The following is a 19,205-nucleotide window of genomic DNA, read 5'->3' as shown; positions in this document are numbered from 1 at the left end:
TTTAAATCTTATTTCTGAGCTCTCTCGCGTTTTTCCCTTTAAACACACAGACACAGCGGGTGAAATGTGATCTTTAGTATATATGATACCTTCACTGCTGAAGGGTGAGTTTGTACCCTGCAACTGAGTGCAACTGGAGCGCACACACACACACACACACACACACACACACACACACACACACACAAAACATGAAAGACTGCAGGAATGCTCGGCTCAGGCTACATGGCACTCAGCTGCTCATCAATTTTTAATCAGCAGAAACCCCCCTCTGTGACATGCCATGCTACAGGAAAACACCTAAAGCTACCAACACACATGGCATTTTGTCTTGTTCGTTCTCTGGATGTGATAACCTTTATAAATAGCTCATGTTGAAATGCAGCTGTAATCTGCCACAGCCTGAAGCTTCAAAAACAAAATAAAAGAAGGGGAAAAAAACCCTTTTAAACAAGACTGGAGTTCGTGTATGTAGTTTTCTGAGGTCAGGATTGAGTTACAATGAGCCAACCTGAGATAGCTCAACACCCCTAAGCTCTAATTAGAGCCCAGGGGCCAATAACTCGCACAAAGAGGCAGTCATACAAGTTACATAAACACAGCTCTGTCACACCCTCCCACTGTCACACCATATCGTGCACTGGCGTCCGTGGCCTTTGCATAAAGGGTTTATTATTTTAACGGATGCTTATGAAGTTATTCTTTAACAAGGGAAGTGAGAACAGGGATAGACTTCCTCTTCGCAGATCAGTCTGCTAATACGGCAGAGGGGGGTGGGGTTGGAGGGCGGGCATCCTGAATGCATAACAAAACGGGCTGAGAAGAAACACTACAGTAAGTGTAATGTAACAACAGCCTGCTTGAGGTGATGAATATAATGCACAGCTTACGTACAAAGTTAAATAATACAGGACATGAATCCACCAAAATATTGCCTTTATTTTAGTTTGTGCAGTTCTAATAAGTTTGACACAGCCTGCACTCTTTTAGGCCGCTTGCTTCTAGTCTTCAGGAAGAGTTCTACTTGAAGGATATTCAAAGCTCTTCTTTGGATCTCAGCTGCCTTTTATTCCATTCTTTGTAAAGGTGACACCACACTGCTTCAATAATGTTGCGATGCAGGCTCTGGGATGGGGCCGATCCATAACTGATAGTGTCCCACTCTATGATGTTCTATTCAGGTATGCTTTTACTTCTTTTGGGATCATTGTTACGCTGAAAAATGAAGGTGTTGCCAATAAGATGCTTTCTAGACAGTATTGCACGTTGGATCAGACAGGAACACACCATCCTGTAGTGTTCATATTTCCATCAGCTTTGCAAGAGCTACAACACCACTGGCTGAAATGCAGCCCCACACCATGACCGTGGTCTACAGATGGCTGCAGACACTCACTGTTGTACCTTTCTCCTGACTGTCAACTCAATGTTGATGATCAAAAATGTATTTGATTGCCTATTGTCACTGATTTTCAGTCCAGTTCTTGTGTAACTTGGCAAGCCTCAGCCTTTTCTATCTTTTCTACCCTTCTATTGAGACAATTTATGATGAGGTTTCTATGAATAGTAGATGAATCAACAGGTCATTTACTAAAGTCCCTAAAGACAAAATTTTAAATGCTCAGTGTTAAATGGCTTTGCAGTCAGTTTGAAAGGTTGCCTCCTACCCGCAAGGCAAACTGTCCAATTCATTTGCAACTGGAAATTGATTAGCATAAGCAAAGAAAATTAAACATAATTACTGGACTATTTTTTTCTAGCTGCAAAGAGTTGCTGCAATATTTAAATTATAGCTGCTTTATGTTGCAGAGCTTCAATTTAAAAAAAATCTACTAAGCTTTGTCTTCAGGACTTCAGCAGAAAGTTAAAAATCAATGTTTAGAATTTGTTTTTTAACTCTTGTATGTGTGCAGGACGCGGCAGTAGTGGACTTTCTCAGGCTCTTTGTTCCCCAGACGACTGGAACTTTAAAGATCAGATTGTATATGTAGGCGTAAGCATTACAGTGTGTGGATTTACAGTCCATGTGTCAATGCCAGTAAGGCTGAGGTGCAGAGGTACACTAATTGTTTATTCACTTGCAGGGTGAGCCACGGCAGTTGAAGCACATGAAGCTGGTGCGTTACAAGGTGGGGATCAAGAGCTCTTGACTCAATAGTGCGATAATCCCTTTGAGCTCCACCGCCCTCTCTCTGGACAGCTGCCACTCAGGCCCTGCAGTCTCACGATCTAAGCCACGGCACTTTTCCCACACGTAGGATAAACGAGGCTTGTCTGAAAGTGTATAATATACAGTGATGGCTACATCACATGAAATCCAGTGGGAGTATCTTCTATAAATAAATTGGTATGGATGAAAATGAGCGAAAAATGTAAACACTGCAGACAATAATATGCAAAAGTGGACGGCATGCACAGTGGGGTTATTATCTGTCATGTACGCGACATGCAAATGAAAACACCTGCCGTGATGTCACTTCTTTGATGAGCCGCTGCTTGTGGATAATGTGTAACCTGCAAGAGGAACCAGTCATTAAAGATGGCTCCATTTGATAGTGCTGTGTGATGCTGCAGAATTTGGAATACATCCGATACCAAGTAAATACAGTACTGCCAATACCAATATACAAGTTGCCTTTGGCAGTTTAAAGTAAGGGAGAGCAGTGTGTCATGATTTATGAGTTGATCATAAATTTGCAAGTCATGAGCACATTTTAATGTCCATCACATCACAGTGATTTATACTTTCCACAATAATTAGAACACACAACAAAACACACCTTCCAGTTTTTCACCTATTCTAAAAGTGCGTTATTTTTTTTGAAAACCTGGGATGTAAATGTGCCCGTTTTTCAAACACTTTGGATAAGCTTCTATTGTTAGAATATGACTGGCTGTGAAAAAAACAAAAACTAGGCGATACAGGTAAGTAAGTAAGTAAATAAAACTTTATTTATATAGCAACTTTCTAGATAAAAGATCACAAAGTGCTTCACACAAGGATAACAAACAAAACAGACCACAGTTAACAAAATGCAATTCTAAAAAGATGAGTTTTTAGTTGGTTTTTGAAAGAAGCTACTGAGTCCAGAGATCTTATGCTCAGTGGGAGAGAGTTCCACAGGTGACACGTAGACGTTTTTCATAGTGAAAAATGTTTTTTTTTCCACAAAGTATCAATCCTATCATGCTAGTATCAATCCAGTACCAATGTTAGCATCAATACTATCGATATTTGGATCGTTCTGCCCACCTCTATTCCCTTTCATTATTGCAAGTTTGAGCGATTATAATGATTTCCACACTGGAAGAGGAGCTTGAAGTAGCTTGGACTGTGCAGGTTTTTATCAATGGTGTAAATGAACTACTGTAAATGCTTTTCCAAAAGTTGATTCTGTTCATCTGGACGTAGCGTTTTGTGGGAGAAACGTTTCGTCACTCATCCAAGATGGCAAAAGATGTACCCTTAGGCCCCCTCCTCGATTCAGAGATGGTCTTTCCCTTTTCACGTAAATGGTGTCCTTGACTCCGCGCTCAAACCAGCGTTCCTCCCTGTCCAGGATGTGTACATCCTCATCCTTGGAAGAGTGTCCACTGGCCTGTAGGTGTAAATAGACTGCAGAGTCCTGGCCCGACGAGGTGGCTCTTCTGTGTCTCGTTGGGTCTCGTTTCAGGGGCTCATAAGTATTTTCATCACTGAGTAGTGACAAAATTTTCTCATGATAGTCTTTCTGTTTTAGCAATACTGTGCACCTAGCCTTGTCTGCCGGAAGGATGATGTTGTTGTCATCACTAAGTGATGTGAGTGCCTTCCTCTCCTCCATGGTGATGTTGGATGCTGGGGGCTTTGCATTGCTGAGACAGGCCGAAACTTTCGTCCGCAGTTGCCCTGCTTCCACTTCTGCAATATTGTTGTTACGAATTGCTGTTTCTGTGGCTGTGATCAGCTCCACTAGGGGGATTTGTCTCGGTCTGACAGCAAAATTCAACCCTTTAGCAATTGATCAGTGGTCTTTGATCAGTGGGTTTTGGTCAGTGGTTGTTGATCAATGGTCATGAGAATTTCCATAATTAAGATTAAGGAACTGACCTCCCAGTGGGCTGGTTTCAGTAATTATGCAAATGTACTGTTTATAAGATTTGGGGAAACCTGCAGTCAGCTGAGACTGAAGAAGTCACTTGGATGAGTGACGAAACGTTTCTCCCACAAAACGTTACGTCAAGATGAACAGAATCAACTTTCTGGAGATTTACTTACCTGGATGATTGAGAATGCATCAAGATACTGTAAATGCTTGCTACTTATAGTCCAGCTTCACCATCAGGTTTGTGTATTGTGCATATTGCTGCACAACATTTACATTACAGTTACAGTTGCTTAGGTACCTATCAGAGAAGGAAGCATGTCAAAATGCAGTGACTTTAGGACAATGAAAGAGTCGTTCCCTAACTGAGATTATGAGTTCCAGTAGCCCACTATATTTATATTTCCCCTTTCATAAAATTTTCCAATGCTTCACACACACACACACACACACACACACACACACACACACACACACACACACACACACACACACACACACACACGATTTGGATTCAGGCCTTGGCTTCTCTGTTCTTAGTGCATCTCAAATGCCAGCCGGTCACCATGTGGCCTCAGTGAAATGCCACTATGTCAGGCTGTGTCGATTGATGATGGCAGTCATGTTAAATGTAATCAGGTGAATTAACCTTTTGCCTGTGACGCTCAGACCGGTCCTGGACACCTCTGTGCCCTTGGCACTTTAGCTACATGTGCATGTGAATGTCTGCTTTTGTATTTTTTTGTTTAATGCCAAAACTGTGTTTCAGACCTGTTCACTACCAAATAACACTGGCACTAACAACAAGAGCCAAAAGCTTTATTACCCTCAGATTTATGGGAAAATGTATAGAAACGCATGATATAGCAACACCACTCGAAAAAGAGAGAACATAACTGCTTGACAAAATGCAGAGGGCTGGCCCACAAGAAACATATCGTTATTAAAAAGTGCCATATCCACAGTTAAAAACTTACAATAGAGAAATAATATTAACTTTCTAAATAAAGTGCTACCGAGAAATGAGAATTCCTATGTCTTCAAACATGTAATGTACCCACGCTTACAGTATGACCGTTTCAAGCAACAGGAGTCAATGCAAGAGAGCAAAATATAATAGACTATGCCCAGTGTCCAAAGTGACAGATTTAGTGACAGCTGATATTGGAACCACTTTGATTTTCTAGTTTATAATGACTGAATCTAATATGTTTCCCTTTGTAACAAAAATATGTCTCTATTACCATAAACACTGTTAGGAATTTGAACCTTGAAATCAAAGAAAAACATCTTATTCCATAATTTCCTTATTGGATATTTGTTGTTGCTTTTAGGCTCATGAGAGGTACGGAGCTCCTGACACACCGTGTAGATGAGTGCACTGCTTGAATGCAGAACAGACATGAGATAAATTCAGCTTTTTTCACGAAAATAAACCCGGTGAAGTTGATGCCTGATATGAAACCCTGGGCGGACTCTTCCTGGTGTCCTCACAGATATCACTGCTTTTTAATGTACACCCTCCTCCTAGTGGAGAGACGTGATATCAAACATGCTGCTCAACGTGAATTTGAACTCATCTTCACATAATGTGAGCAGTTGTAAAATCTCACATTGTGAGAGGTGTGTGCCTGTGTGTGACTCTGAATTCTTCAATCCTTCTCTTTTCAGCCTATATCATGCAGCCATATGGTCCCACTGTTTTTACAGGGAGAGTCTGCCCTCTTGTGGTTTTAGCTTTTATCACAGTTGAATGAGAAGGAAAACTGCACAATCACCAAGTATTAGTTCTTGGTGGCACGAATTCTGTGAGATGTAGGAAATATTATTAGCAAGTCCGCAGATATTGCAGCTGCACATTACTGCTGTGTTACTACATCCCAAAGGAGTTGTGATAGACTCGAATCGGAGACAGAAGCCACTGAAGTCCACTTAACTCTTTGTCATGTTCATAAGAGCCATTTCAGACAACTTACATCATCATACTGCGGGCAACCTTTGGAAGATGCGCACGGTCAGCTGCAATATTCAAATAAGCTTTGGCCTTTAAAGTAAACTGAGTGGGAACAGCAACTGTTTACACAAGCCAGGTTGGGTCCATGAATTCATGTTGTTGAAGCCAAATTTTCTGAGCCTACCATCTTCAGCCTCAGCAGAAACTGAGTTTGATCTGACTGTCTGTTTGCTGTGTCTTAGAGAGCCTGTGTCCACTGTAGTTTCACATTTCTGTTTTTGGTTGACAACAATGGAGCCCAACATCATTTTCTTCTGTTCATGTGAGGTGTTTTGCATTCTGACATAATCTGTGGTTTCACAGCTGTTGTGTCCGATTCACACGTTATTCTCTGAACCATGCACAACTACTGCTCGTTTGCAACATGAGGATTAAACTCCAGAAACGGTCTTGCTTGGAGATCAGCAGTTTCAAGAACACTAAAGCCACGATCAAAGTCACTGAGTTTACATTTTGTCCCCACCCTGATGTTTGTCTTTCTGAGAATACATGACTTCTGACTTTAATCTTGAACTTTTTAATCAGAATATAGCATCAAGTCAATTAAACTTGTAGGATTTGTGGATTAGTTTCAGCTGCTTTGGTGTTAATGAAATTAACAACAGGTGCGATAGAGCAGCAACAATGAGACAACAAATTGTGCTGAAAGCACAGGTAGAGGTGGAGGCCACTGACATTTTTTTCCTCCTCATCTTTTCTGACTGTTTTGTCACTAGTTTTTCATTTGACTAGGGTCAGTATCATTACTGGTAGCGATACCTGGATCCTACAGAGGTTGCAGGAAGTAGTCCAACACCTCCAGGATGGCACATCAATATGCACCATTGCCAGAAGGTTTGCTGTGTCCCCCGACACAGTCTAGAAAACATGGAGGAGATTCTAGGAAGCAGACAGACAGGGCTGTAGAAGTTCCAAACCCATCAGCAGACTGGTATCTACTCCTTTGAGCAAGGATGAACAGCGTGAGCTCAGCCAGACCTACAAAGTGACCTCCAGCATTACACTGGTGTGAATGTCTCTGACCAAACAATCAGAAACTTCATGAGTGTGGCCTGAGGGCATTCACCATAGAATACCAGAATTGGCAGGTGGCAGCCTGAGCTTTTCACAGATGAGAGCAGGTTTGCCCCGATGCTACCTGTAACACCATTCAGCACGGCTGGTTTGGTGGCTGGTCAGTGATGGTGTAGGGAGGCATATCCATGGAGGGACACACAGCATGTCCTGATGTTGTCAGGAAACTACTGAGCACCATTTTTCATACCATTAATTTTCATTTTTATTAAATGGCATCATTTCATTTGTAACGCATTACCCAGTCCCCAATAGTGTAGATATCCAGCATGTTTTTTAGATTGAGATCTGATATGTTTACAAAGTGTTCCTTCCATTTTTTTTAGCATTGCACATTTGCATGTACTTGATTTCATAGTTTAGTGAGGCTGCAACGACTCATCACAGTAATCGATGACGCCTGTGTATAAACATTTGTACTCAGTTTCTTGTTATCAGAGTTAACTATATTAACATGAGTCTCTTAACTTTCCAACTAATGCAAACATCACACCAAAGGTCATTTTAAAAAATGTGGTTACCAGACAAAAAAAGTATGAAAGCCTAATTTTCTTATTTTTCAACAGGTTATCTCAATTTAAAAGCATTAAACAGTCCCACTTACTTTAACCTCCTCTTGCCTTGGGCCATATCATTGCTGTCTCAACTTCCTCAAAGGGTGTTCCCACACTAAAATGCAACAGTATATCACTTCCGTTCCTCATTTGAAAAAGAAAACCGGTTATGACACATGAGGTGCTAAAGCCTAAAATTTCTCAGAGGGGGTCTTAAAGACTCTGTGTCGGACATCTCGGCAACAATAGTGATGCACTGTTGGGAAAATGCATCTGTGAGTATGCACCTGTGTTTGTGTAAACCAACATGCATGCTTTCTTTATCCAAAACAACAGAGGAGAAATAGCATCATGCAATGCAATCAGTACGCAACTGCAGTATGAGACCTATAGTGGGGTGGAGTGGGGGGTTTGCGACAACTCCTTTGAGCAGTTTTCTGAAATACAAGCTCAAATTTAAGCGAGTTTATTTCAGCTTTGCCTTCACAACCTCTGCATGCCCTTATTTTTCTACAAGTGCATTTAAACTGCACTTCCATCTCCTTCTTTCTTACATGTCTTGTTCTGTTGCTCACCCGCTAACCAAGAAGTGGTTTTGGCTGGCCTCCTAAAAAACCGCAGGGTAAAAATGTCCAACAGTAACCCTTCACACGCTCCATTTCTCACACCATCTCTCCTGGATAACTTTTTAAGGATGACCACGATACAGCTGGTGGGTGAGAAACAGCATATGTTGTATACTCACAGCTTTTCTATATGTGCAGACTTCCTTTCAACTTTCAAACATTTACTTTCACTTTGAAAGTGACCTTGCTATAAAGGCAGTTTGTAATACTTTGCGAAAAAAATAAAACGCTCCCCAGATTATGAGTCTTGTGTGCATGTGGCTTGCGGCTGAGCTTGAGGTGGCCACATCTCAACCAATACCCAGCTTTAAGTACAACTCGCTCTATGCTTGGTCTTATTCCGGCCAACTATAATGGGAAATGTTTTCCACTCCAAGCTTTCCTGGAGCAGTGCACAGCGCATTTTAATGTGTAGGTATGTGTCTAAAAAACCCTAAATGGAAGCAGATGTTTTAGTCAAAAGAATAAAAGTTTACATGGGGTTGTAATCAAGTGAGGGACTTTTCTTTCGTTTTCAGCTTCTTTTTTTTTCTTCTTCGTAGTAATTTGAGTCTATTTTACTGTCAAAATGAGCCTGGTGCGCTGCATCGTGCGCATGGCTGAACTGAGCTGGCTTGTGCTGAGCTATGCAGCCACATATGGGAGCGATTACAGTCCAGTGTTTATCAGACCTTGCTGAGAGACCGACTGTGTGGCTGAGCAGAGCAGAACCAGCCGTGTGCACATGATTTCAGTTCCCAGCCTACAACCTTGTAGGGGAAATCAGACAAGTAATACAATACAGCAAAACAGCGTGCGATCGGCACTCCTGGGAGCAGAAACTGAAATAACTGGTTAGTTTACCAGTTGGATAATTCATTTATAGGAAATGTATGCACGGTCATTTCCATACTATAGTTAAAAAACAGGGAAGGTGCCAAAATTCAAAGCCTCAAAGTGTGTTGACAGATCTGCTGCATATGTGAAAACAGTTGTAAAAAGCTGCTCGTGTCTCCAGAGGGAGCTGTGTGAACTTGGAAATGTAATCTAAAAAAACAACAAAAACAAATCAAGGGATGTGGATTCACCCATGAGTGAAAGCAACTGTAAAATTGTTTTAGAAAAAAAAGTACGTATATATAATTTTACATGTCAAAACATGTCTTATTGTCATGCAAGTATTTCCAAATGTTTGGAGCCATGCCTGATTTCTTTATATTTTGCAGGAAAATGGGGAAAAGGTGCACTGACTTATTGAAACATATGCAAGAATTTATGGGAATGCAGTATATAAAGGCCAAAACAGAGTCTGTACATCATGCTGATAACGATTTCAACCAAAAGTCATTTTTACTCAATTTTGTGTGTAATTTGACACATCTCAGGCTTTTCTTTCTGTTTCCTTTACTTAAAAATGGCTTCTAGACAGCTAAGCATATGTCAAAGTATTTTGTGATGAAGCTACAGTGAACAATAGATTGATCAACTGAAAGCCCAGACACATCTCTCAGACACCTGTCAAACACTGTTATCAGTGGTGCTTCTTGTAGATTCAACTGCAGAAATGGGAAAAATTGTGTGTTTTTGTGACAGACGTCTGCTAACAAAGTGCTTAAAGATATGACTTAAAACTGGTTCTTTGCCTAGTTGTCAAAAAGCACAACATAGTCCATCCCCTGGATTTTTATACTCATTCATCAGTCAGTGTTACGTGATTTAAAAAGAAAACAAACATTTCCCTGAAGATAAACAGTTGCAAGAAGTCGACTGACAATGCATGAAAAAACAACCAATGTCTAAAGAAAAACTTTAAGAGACTGAGATAAAGACTGGAAAACTATTGCTTAAGACCTCTTTAAAAATGACAAGAATATCTCCTTGGAAGCAAAGTATGAAGAAATTAAGGGTGGCTCAACACTTTTGCACAATACTGTAGAGTGTAAATATGAAACCTTTGCATATGGGTAAGAAGGAAGTATGTTTAGCTGAGCTCTAAGATACACTCCCTATCTGTTAGTAAATGTATCTGCAGCAGTTAATTTGCATTGGGAGTAATGTTTTGATGAACCTGAAGAACGTATGAAATAAGAACCTTTATTGCACTCTTGTAAACTGGCTGTAAATGTAAAATCTCAACCATATTAAGATAGCAACTTGAAATGATCACACTGGATTCCTTTCGCATTTTAAATACGTCTCTTATTAAATTTGTCAACATTAGTTTCCTCCATTAACCACAAACACCTTAGGTTAAACAGGATTTTGGATATTTTCTTTAGCTGCTAGCTTTCTGGACATGTGATGAAAATAGAGGAAAGGAGCCAATGACAGAGGAGGTGTCTGATCAAAAGGTCAACAAAATGACTTTGACCCACAGATTAAGAAACCACAGGCTGCTTACTGTTTAAAACCACAATCAACATTGCTTTGTTTTAAAAATCTGTGACAATAAAGGCCCATTAAACCGCGAAAGGTTAAGAGACTGAACCTAAACAAACCATAAACATGGCTCTGTCACATGACTCTGACAGATAGATCAGGTGAATGATAATATCGGTGTATTAAAGGTTTATGTCAGAATTAAATGCTCTTCTTTATTTATTTTAGAAAACTGAACATAGTGGTTTCCCAGGGATCTGGGAGCAAGCTGGGGAGGGGGACATCTGGGCATCTCTGCATAGAGACGCGCCCTGGACCTCAAACTGAGAACAAGGAGACCATATTTAAAATGTTGTTGTGAGTCATTAAAAACAAAATCATCGGCTTTAGTTGTTTGATTTGCAGGACATAAACAATCCTAGTTACAGTTAACCTTTAATGCATTAAATTCCAACTGTCTACACCGCTCCTGCGCTCATCTTTCAATGCAAACACATACTGTGCCGAACAAGGTTTACATCTGTGCGAGAGAACGTCCACAGTATGCAAAGCAGAGGAGTATCTTAAGTCAGCAAAAATGTCAAATGGTCCACCCAACCAGCCTCCCCCTCCTCCTGCTGGGTGCGTTATGACAGACTGTAAAGCAGGGGGAGACCCCAGTAAGCCAGCCTATCACAACCACTTTCAGTCTGCATGAGAGTGCATCAGCATTGCCTCTGCACATAAACAGAAGGTTGGTGTATTGAAAGGTCTAAAAACAACCTACAGGAAAGCATCTAACATTTGAAGTGTATGTTCTTCATTCGCATTGAGCTTTGAAGCCTACTATAAAAAATTCACCAGGAAACCACAAAAGGACAAACCCAAATATATGTTTCCTTCTTTTTTTTCTTCTTAAAGATACATATGCTCACCACTCCCACTCCAGTTCAGTTACGAAGCGCACGGAGAGCAGCGGATTTCGGCTTCTCCTAGATTCAGTCTTTAGGCAATGTGATGCGCAGCAAGCTACGGCAACCCCCCACCCCCACTCCACACACACACACACACACACGCGCACACACACACACACACACACCTCTAGACACAAAACACTGTGGGTTTGGCAACAGGCAAGGTTAATGACGACACTGACAGCACTTCAAAGCGCGTGTGCTCGAATAACCACTCAAGTGAGAAGTTCAAGGCAAGTGAGGATGAAAGGGCGTGCGACTAACATTGTGTAAGAGTTTCACAGCTCACAGGCCACCACAGAGATCTACTGTATTTGCACAGGTGAAGTTGGTACTGCACTGTTAGTCTAATGAGTGAATAGAGGCATACACAGGCAGATAAGCCAACAGAAAAGTGATTGATGAACAGCACAAAACAACTAACCCATGCTGTGAAAACCTAATCTTCCCCTGCCTATAATGCAAACAGACTTCTTATCTTGAACTGGTCTGTGTTACAAAATTAAACCATAGTAATCTATTTTTTTTACTCACATGTTGTTCTCTGTTGGTCTCTGTTAGTCTCCCTTGCAGTAACATGCAGCTACCACTTAAATAAACTATAGCTTCTTGATGAGGGATTGATAAGTGAAACCCCCCCCCCCAAAAAAATTCTACACAGCGAAGTTTCCCCTGAGTTTTTGATTCAGGCTTCATCAGGGGACGTCTTCTTCCCTGTGGCCTCTTTGTTTTTCATCTTTGTGCTTACTAGTAGCAATGAGTGCTCACATAGTTCTCTTTGTCTCTCTTGCACTATTTCCTGAAGTTGCGATTGTTCTGCCAGTTCGTGGTCAGAGTCGAGCCAGCTCTTTCTTGGCTCCTTGAAGTGACACCTAGCCTAATCTGGCTGAGGCACAATTAGCCAATGCTGGTGGGGAGTGCTCTGAGACAAACCAGAGCCAAGAGTTTAGTGACAGGCGGACTTGACAAACAGACGTGTTGCGATTGTTTTGGAAAACAATGGAAAACGACTGTAATTAGTTAAGGATTTGTTATTCCTGGAGGATATCCAGACTCTCCCTCTGTCAGGCTCAAAGCTCCAGGGCAAAGACAATGCTTTCTATGTACTTGCTTTGAGTGTATGCACAAGCATAATTAACCTCATATTTCTTAAAACATACTCCAGAGATTAGCAGAGCATTTCTAGAACACTGCCAGTCTCAGGCTGGATCCAAACAGATTCAGCAGAACTGGAGATAGTCTTTGTTTCCCTTCTTTTTTTCAGAGAAGCACCCTTTCTGTGAAAACCTGGTACCCGTGTTGTCCGGGAGTCTATGCCAGCTAACACTGGATGAACAGGGCACACCTTAAACAGCCCACCAGTCTATCACTGGGCTTCACGTCCACAGTTTGCACATATGTCCAAGTTAGTTTAACCAGTTCGACTAACTAGCAACGCCCAAATTAGTTACTGTACATTTCATTGCTGAACTGGAGAATTGAGAGCATTATGCTTATAGCCAATGTAGGCTTGAGCCACAAGGCACAGAGGTCCATGATAGGCTATGGGGCCTAGATAGACCAGAGTGTAAAATTGGCTGACTTCCCCTTCAGAGTCCAGACACCTTCAGACATGTGCACAACTGTACTTGATGCACAGAAATACACACACCAGCTGAACCACCTGCATCCCTCACCGAATAAATCGAGAGCAGCAGAGGAAAATGGCCCTGTAATTGGTTTCAGTGGTCCATCTAAGTATTGCAGCTACATGCTGTCAGTGAGAATATCCGCCAACTGGTGTTCCGCTGACTTTGTTAGATAAGGCTTAGTCATGATGAAGCAGTGTCCAGATCACAGTTGGAAATATTAATGGGATGTGGCATGTTTATACCAGAGTGTATTAACTCCAGCAGCTTAGCACCGATCACGACAGCTTTACACCGTTAACTGAGCTTTTGGACTTGTTGTGAAATGACGACACGATTGACTGACCATTTGTAGCAGAACATCGTGGGGACTTTCATGCTTTCAGACATTTGATAAATGTCACATTGAAATTTGGGAAATTACGATCTTCATCTTTCATCGCTTTTTTTTCTCCCGCTTTTCAGATTTATGGGCCAAGCAACGAATGAATCAACTGAGAAAATAATAACAAGATCAAATGATCACAACAGAATCATTAGCTGGTGCCCTAAGGAACTCCTTTCAAATGCTGCAAGATGTTTCCCACTGTCTGCAGCCCGAAGGAGAAAATGTCTAGATAATGCTGCTTCATAATAGAGTTTGCTAACATACATGTAGAACAACTCAGCCAGTTTGTGTGAGAGAGCGCAAGCCCGATCCTGCCTGTGACAGCATGTTTCTAACGTACAGCATGTGTGCTTAAGAAGTGGTCACAATGTGTCACATCTGTACGGTCAGATGTGACACTCTGCACTGCCTCTCTGCAGTGCAATGAATTATACACAGACTTCTCAGCAGAAGCCTCTCACTTGAGTGTCTTCCATATCCACCCCTCCACCTCTCAGTACAGCAGAGAATCTATTTCCCCACGCAGTCCCACTTTAGGCCTGCCTCTGATTGATTGTCTGTTAAACTGCTAGTGTCTGAGAGACAGAGTGCCAGGAAGCTTTACAGTGTGACTCTGGGTCCAGCGCAGAACAGCATAGAAATGGAAGAAGCTCATTCACTGCACGAGATAGGTCTGGCTCATTAGAAGAGATGTGTAATTTGAATGTAAGTGGACACAAAACTAGCCAAATTTCAACCCACATATGCATGCTGTGTGCAAAACATGGCTCTGTTGCCATAAGTCAGACGTGCAGTCAGATATTTAGCCATCTCCCTGACAGAAGTCTCACCATCAATAGACACACTGGGACAAAGTTATAAGCCATAAGAGCAATGAAGCGAGATCTGTGAGTAATCTTGCACTTGTGTACACCTCCACAGCTCGTCTGAAATGGCAGGAAATCGGAGTGAAGGTAGGAGTAGTCAAGATGATATGACCACAGTGATAAAACATGATTCCTAACAATTCATCATTAATATGGAAATCAATCATAGGAATCCCTTTTTAAATATGTATATTTATTTGCATTTCCAAGCCTCACATTGTGGTAGATAATGGAAAATCAAACACAGACCAAACGGGGGATTCATTAAATGTTAATATCAGTCTGTGCTCTGTCTCTAGGAAAACGAACAGATGAGTTTTTAATGAACAAAAATGTGACTTGGCTCAATATTGCACAGACACAGCACTGTGACTGAGTACCTGCAGGTTATACTGCCACACTATTGGACCTAAAAGCTCAGAATTGTGAGCCTTCCATTTATATATAAATATGCGTTTTGCTTTATACACCAAACAATTAACAGAGAAAGTTACCTTAGTTAAAACGACCACCTAACAGATCTGCTGTCACAAGTTCTCAACAAACACTCCCTGGCATGGAAGTATAGTCAACAAAAAAGCGATTATGTAAAGAGGAAGGAACTGGTGTGACATCAGTAAAGTGAGTCTTTTAAGTAAAACTGCAGCTTAGTTGCCCTGACCAAGGTACCCAAACCATTTGATGAATGATGTTGCAGCAGATAAACCACAGTAGGAGGTTGCCACAGGAAGCCACATGTTCAAGCACCAGCGGGAGGTTAAACCCAGCTGTACCACACAGCCAAGTCATATTAGCTCCGCAGCCTGTGGTCTATTTGTCACCAAGGCCCTCCCCGCCTTCACCTGTTTGGATGTCTGAACTCACAGGTGCCTCCTGGCATAACACTACCGCATGTGATCAAATACCTGCTACGTGGATTTGTTTGTATTCTACAATGCATGTTGGTGGGCTGCACGATCAGCACCTGAATCGGGCTCTAAAATCACCAAAGACCGCGTCCTGCAGCTGGGCAGCTCTGTCAATAATGCAGAGTCAGGCGCAGACAAAAAGAGCCCGTGCGTAACGCATCCTTCCACGGTCCGATAAGAAACGTGAACGCACGGTGCTGAGATGGAAACGATATGATGGCCCCCAAAATGCATCTTTTCATTTGAAACAGAGGTTAAAACCTGTCATGTTTATGAATGTACGGTCTTTTTGGATCAACAATGCTTGTTTTTCCTTTCTCGGGGAATCCCTCTGCTCATCAATTCGCGCGCACACGCCAGATCCCGGTTAAAACCCTGATCCACAAGGTGAAACATAGATCAGAAACTAAGTGCTAGCTCTTGTCACGAGAGTGCAGCTCCAGTGGGATACTCTGGCCATTTCTTTGTGATCGCCCTCATGTCCCAGACAGAAATAAAATCGCCCACCGTTAAGAAAAAATAGAAAAGAGGACCTACCTGGAAATCTCGAAGCTGCAACCCTTCCGAAGGAGCAAGGCTCTTTTCCGCATGATGCCTTTGTCTTTCCCAAGATACACATTTTTTTCTGAATTCATGGGTGCTGGGCAAACAGGTAGACTCGGGGAAACCGCGGCGCTTAAGAGAAAAAAAAAGAAAATGTCCAATATCGAGCAATGGACTGCGAGAGGCGGAAGAGAGAGAGAGAGAGCGAGGGGGGAAAGGGAAAAACGGGGTAGAAAAAAGGCTCTGTTGACGCTCAGTTCACCTCAGTGGAGCAAGGAAAGTGGGCTTGCAGACTTTCCTCTCCTCAGGCTAGACAAAAGACTGCCCGCTGAACGCTTTCAGAGATGCATGTTGCCGGGGCTGGTTTCACTTCATGCGCGCTTATTGGAGCAGGCTGTAGCGGGGCTGCTGCAGTCGTCACCCTGAGCGGACTGCGCTGAGGAGTCTCCGTCGCTCCAGAGATCCCGATCCTGTTATCCACTAATGTGGAGCTCACAGCGCTCCTTCAGCTTCAGCCCAGCACTGAGTGGCTGCTCGTCAGTGACCTCATAAAACCCGACGGAGAGAGCGAGAAAGAGGGAGAGAGAGTAAAGAGTGAGCGAGAATTGAGTCAAATGAAGTTATTTGCGCGTGAGAAAGGAAGATAAATTGATGAAGTGAGAGTTGAACCGCGAACGTGATTTATACTCGTGTTGTATCTTAGTAAAGGAAAACTGAGAGCACTCTCCACCAAACATGTAGGAGACTGATGTGCTGAGTTTTGGACTGGCTCAGTAACACATGTTCGTGAATTTACTGCACAAGGGCATAAACATTTGATGGTTGCCAGCAGCACAGATTTGTTTTTGTTTTGTTTTTTCAAACATGTGCAGACAAAGGTTTTATCTGCTGGTTTGATTTTCTTCTTTTTAATAGTTTTTTTGTTTTTCACTAATAAGTTTTATAAATAAAAATGTCTTCAATGGCTTAAACTCATTGAAGGGTTTAAGGGTGGGCAACTTGAGTTTTGCTGTTAAGATGCATCTGTGGGAGATGTACATGATGTGCCTGATTTTGTACATGATTCCTAACAAACATAAGCATAAGAAACAAATGCGTTAAACTTGGAGTAAGAGCGCTAATATGTTCTGGTCTGTAGCAGCTATAGGTTGACTGAAGAACAGCAGTCACTTCAAGAATGAACATTTGTTCTTGGTGAGAGTGAGGGCACTTTCACATAGAACCTGCATGTTCTATGTGAAATTGTGGACATTTCACTCAACCTAACTATTGAGGGCACACAGGAGTTATTTGGAAGTTTATTGTCTTGTGCATATGTGGTAGATGCTAGCAGCTCTGACAACAAGACACTATTTAATACCCTGAGAATGACAGCAGACTGGTCCCGCTGTGCTTTTGTTTCTGCTGTTGTCTAAATTAGACTTGCGATAAAGCAGTCATCAAAAAAATCAGTCAAAACAATACTAATGCATCTGTTTTGTTGATAAGAGCAGTGCCGTTTGTGAAAGAAAAGATCACAGAATCTGAAACTAAAAGTTAGAATATGAATGTATGATTTAATACCTAGGTATTGAAACATACCCCTGATCATTTTATTACATGCTGTCACATGCATCTGTCCAATCATCCATCCCGACACTAAGTGGGTTCCAGGTCGCCCTGACAACAGTCAATGCTGGGACATCCTTCTCCCTGGCCACCTCCAGCAGCTCTTCTAAAGCAACACCAAGGCAGAACCAAGCCAAGCAAAGAAGAGTAATCTATCCAGCATGTCCCAAAGGCTCCTCCTGGTAGAACATGCCTGGGACACCTCTCTTAGGTGGCACCCATCCAATAAAATGCCCAAACCACCTCCTCTGGCTTCTTTCAGTGTGGAGGAGTAGAGGCTGTCCTCGGAGCTCCTCCCTAATGACCAAGCTCCTTACCCCATCTGTAAGGCTGCGGCAACTGGACTTACAATTGTATTACTTTTATCTCATATTTGCCAGTGTTAGTAATATACTTTGATTTTCACTTTTATTGCTCATCCTTACTGATGTCGCTATTACTGTATTTTGCATTATCTTGTAATTGCGACCACAGCTGCTGATGAGCAAACAAGATTAAGTAAACATTACATTCAGTATATATATTTCAGATGGGTTTTTTTGTTTGTTTTTTAAGTTTACTTTTTACTGAGTGTGGGCTTTTAATGAACAGTATCCAAAAAAAAGTCCACTAAAAGTAGACTGGGATTTAATCTTGTGCTTTAGATTATTGTTCCTGTCTAAAGATCACATTTTATCAACTTCTTTGGCACATTTTTAGAAGCATTTTAAAATTCACAGAACTGAAGCTGTATTTAAGAAAAGAAAAAAACTTTGTGTATCGAAGCCCAGCCCTTTAACCCCTTAGCAGTCCAATTAGTCCCCTAAACCATCCAATGTCCCGTGGGCGGTACGTCCGACTGCTAAGGGGTTTTAAATAACATGGAAAAGGCTACAAAGGTAATTCATCCAAAAGCTTTCTGGTTGTACTCTTTTCTTTGGTCCAGTTATTTCATGAAGGTTCAAGTTGTCAAAACAATAAGTGGAAATTGTCACAAATTGAGCTTTTTAAAAAAAAAAAATGTCCACACATTAACAAAAATATATTTTCATTATATTTAATTATAAGAGCTAACACATGGAGTCTGTTCATACAATCCCCTGAGGCTTGTGCCTGTATCTCGGTTAAATGATTTACAAATCCTTCGCTTCTGGTTATATTTACATTTCATTTGCCTCATTTACACTACAATGAATGACAGAAATACAAAAGGGGGACTTTCGTAAGACATGTAAATCTTGTAGATTTAAAAACGAAGTATAAATATTAACTGTTACGTTTTTGATTTTTTAAAATACGAGTGTACAAAAATTTCAAGGTTTGAAGAAAGAAAGTGAGCTTATTTAACTAAAGCTTGTTCTTTATCCAGTGGTAGAATTTGTTTTTTTGTTTGTTTGTTTTTTCATTTTTCATTGTATGTTCGTACCTTTAAGTAACTCAGACGACTGGCTATCAGGCTTAGTCCTGACCAGTGTTGGTCAAGTTACTTGAAAAAAGTAATCAGTAACTAATTACTGATTACTCCCCCAAAAAAGTAATCCCGTTACTTTACTGATTACTTATTTTCAAAAGTAATTCATTACTTAGTTACTTAGTTACTTTTTAAAAACATGATTTACAA

General features: G+C 41.4%; 1 protein-coding gene across 4 annotated transcripts in view; it reads right to left on the bottom strand.

The window, feature by feature from the left end:
• Nucleotides 1–16,524, bottom strand: part of garnl3 (GTPase activating Rap/RanGAP domain like 3) — a 78,281-nt gene extending 61,757 nt beyond the window's left edge. For all 4 annotated transcript variants that reach the window (XM_005720226.1, XM_005720229.1, XM_005720227.1 and 1 more), the window contains exon 1: nucleotides 15,992–16,524. In XM_005720226.1, the coding sequence (XP_005720283.1) occupies nucleotides 15,992–16,089 (98 nt within the window). In that variant the 5' untranslated portion in view covers nucleotides 16,090–16,524. The remainder of the gene's footprint in view (nucleotides 1–15,991) is intronic.
• Between the last annotated feature and the right edge of the window lie 2,681 nt (nucleotides 16,525–19,205).

This window comes from Pundamilia nyererei, unplaced genomic scaffold (genome assembly GCF_000239375.1).
Source record: "Pundamilia nyererei isolate P.nyererei 1_Seehausen unplaced genomic scaffold, PunNye1.0 scaffold00002, whole genome shotgun sequence".
Classification (NCBI taxonomy): Eukaryota; Metazoa; Chordata; class Actinopteri; order Cichliformes; family Cichlidae; genus Pundamilia; species Pundamilia nyererei.
Note: the sequence above shows the minus strand (reverse complement) of the source record. Positions and strands in the feature narration are given on the sequence as shown.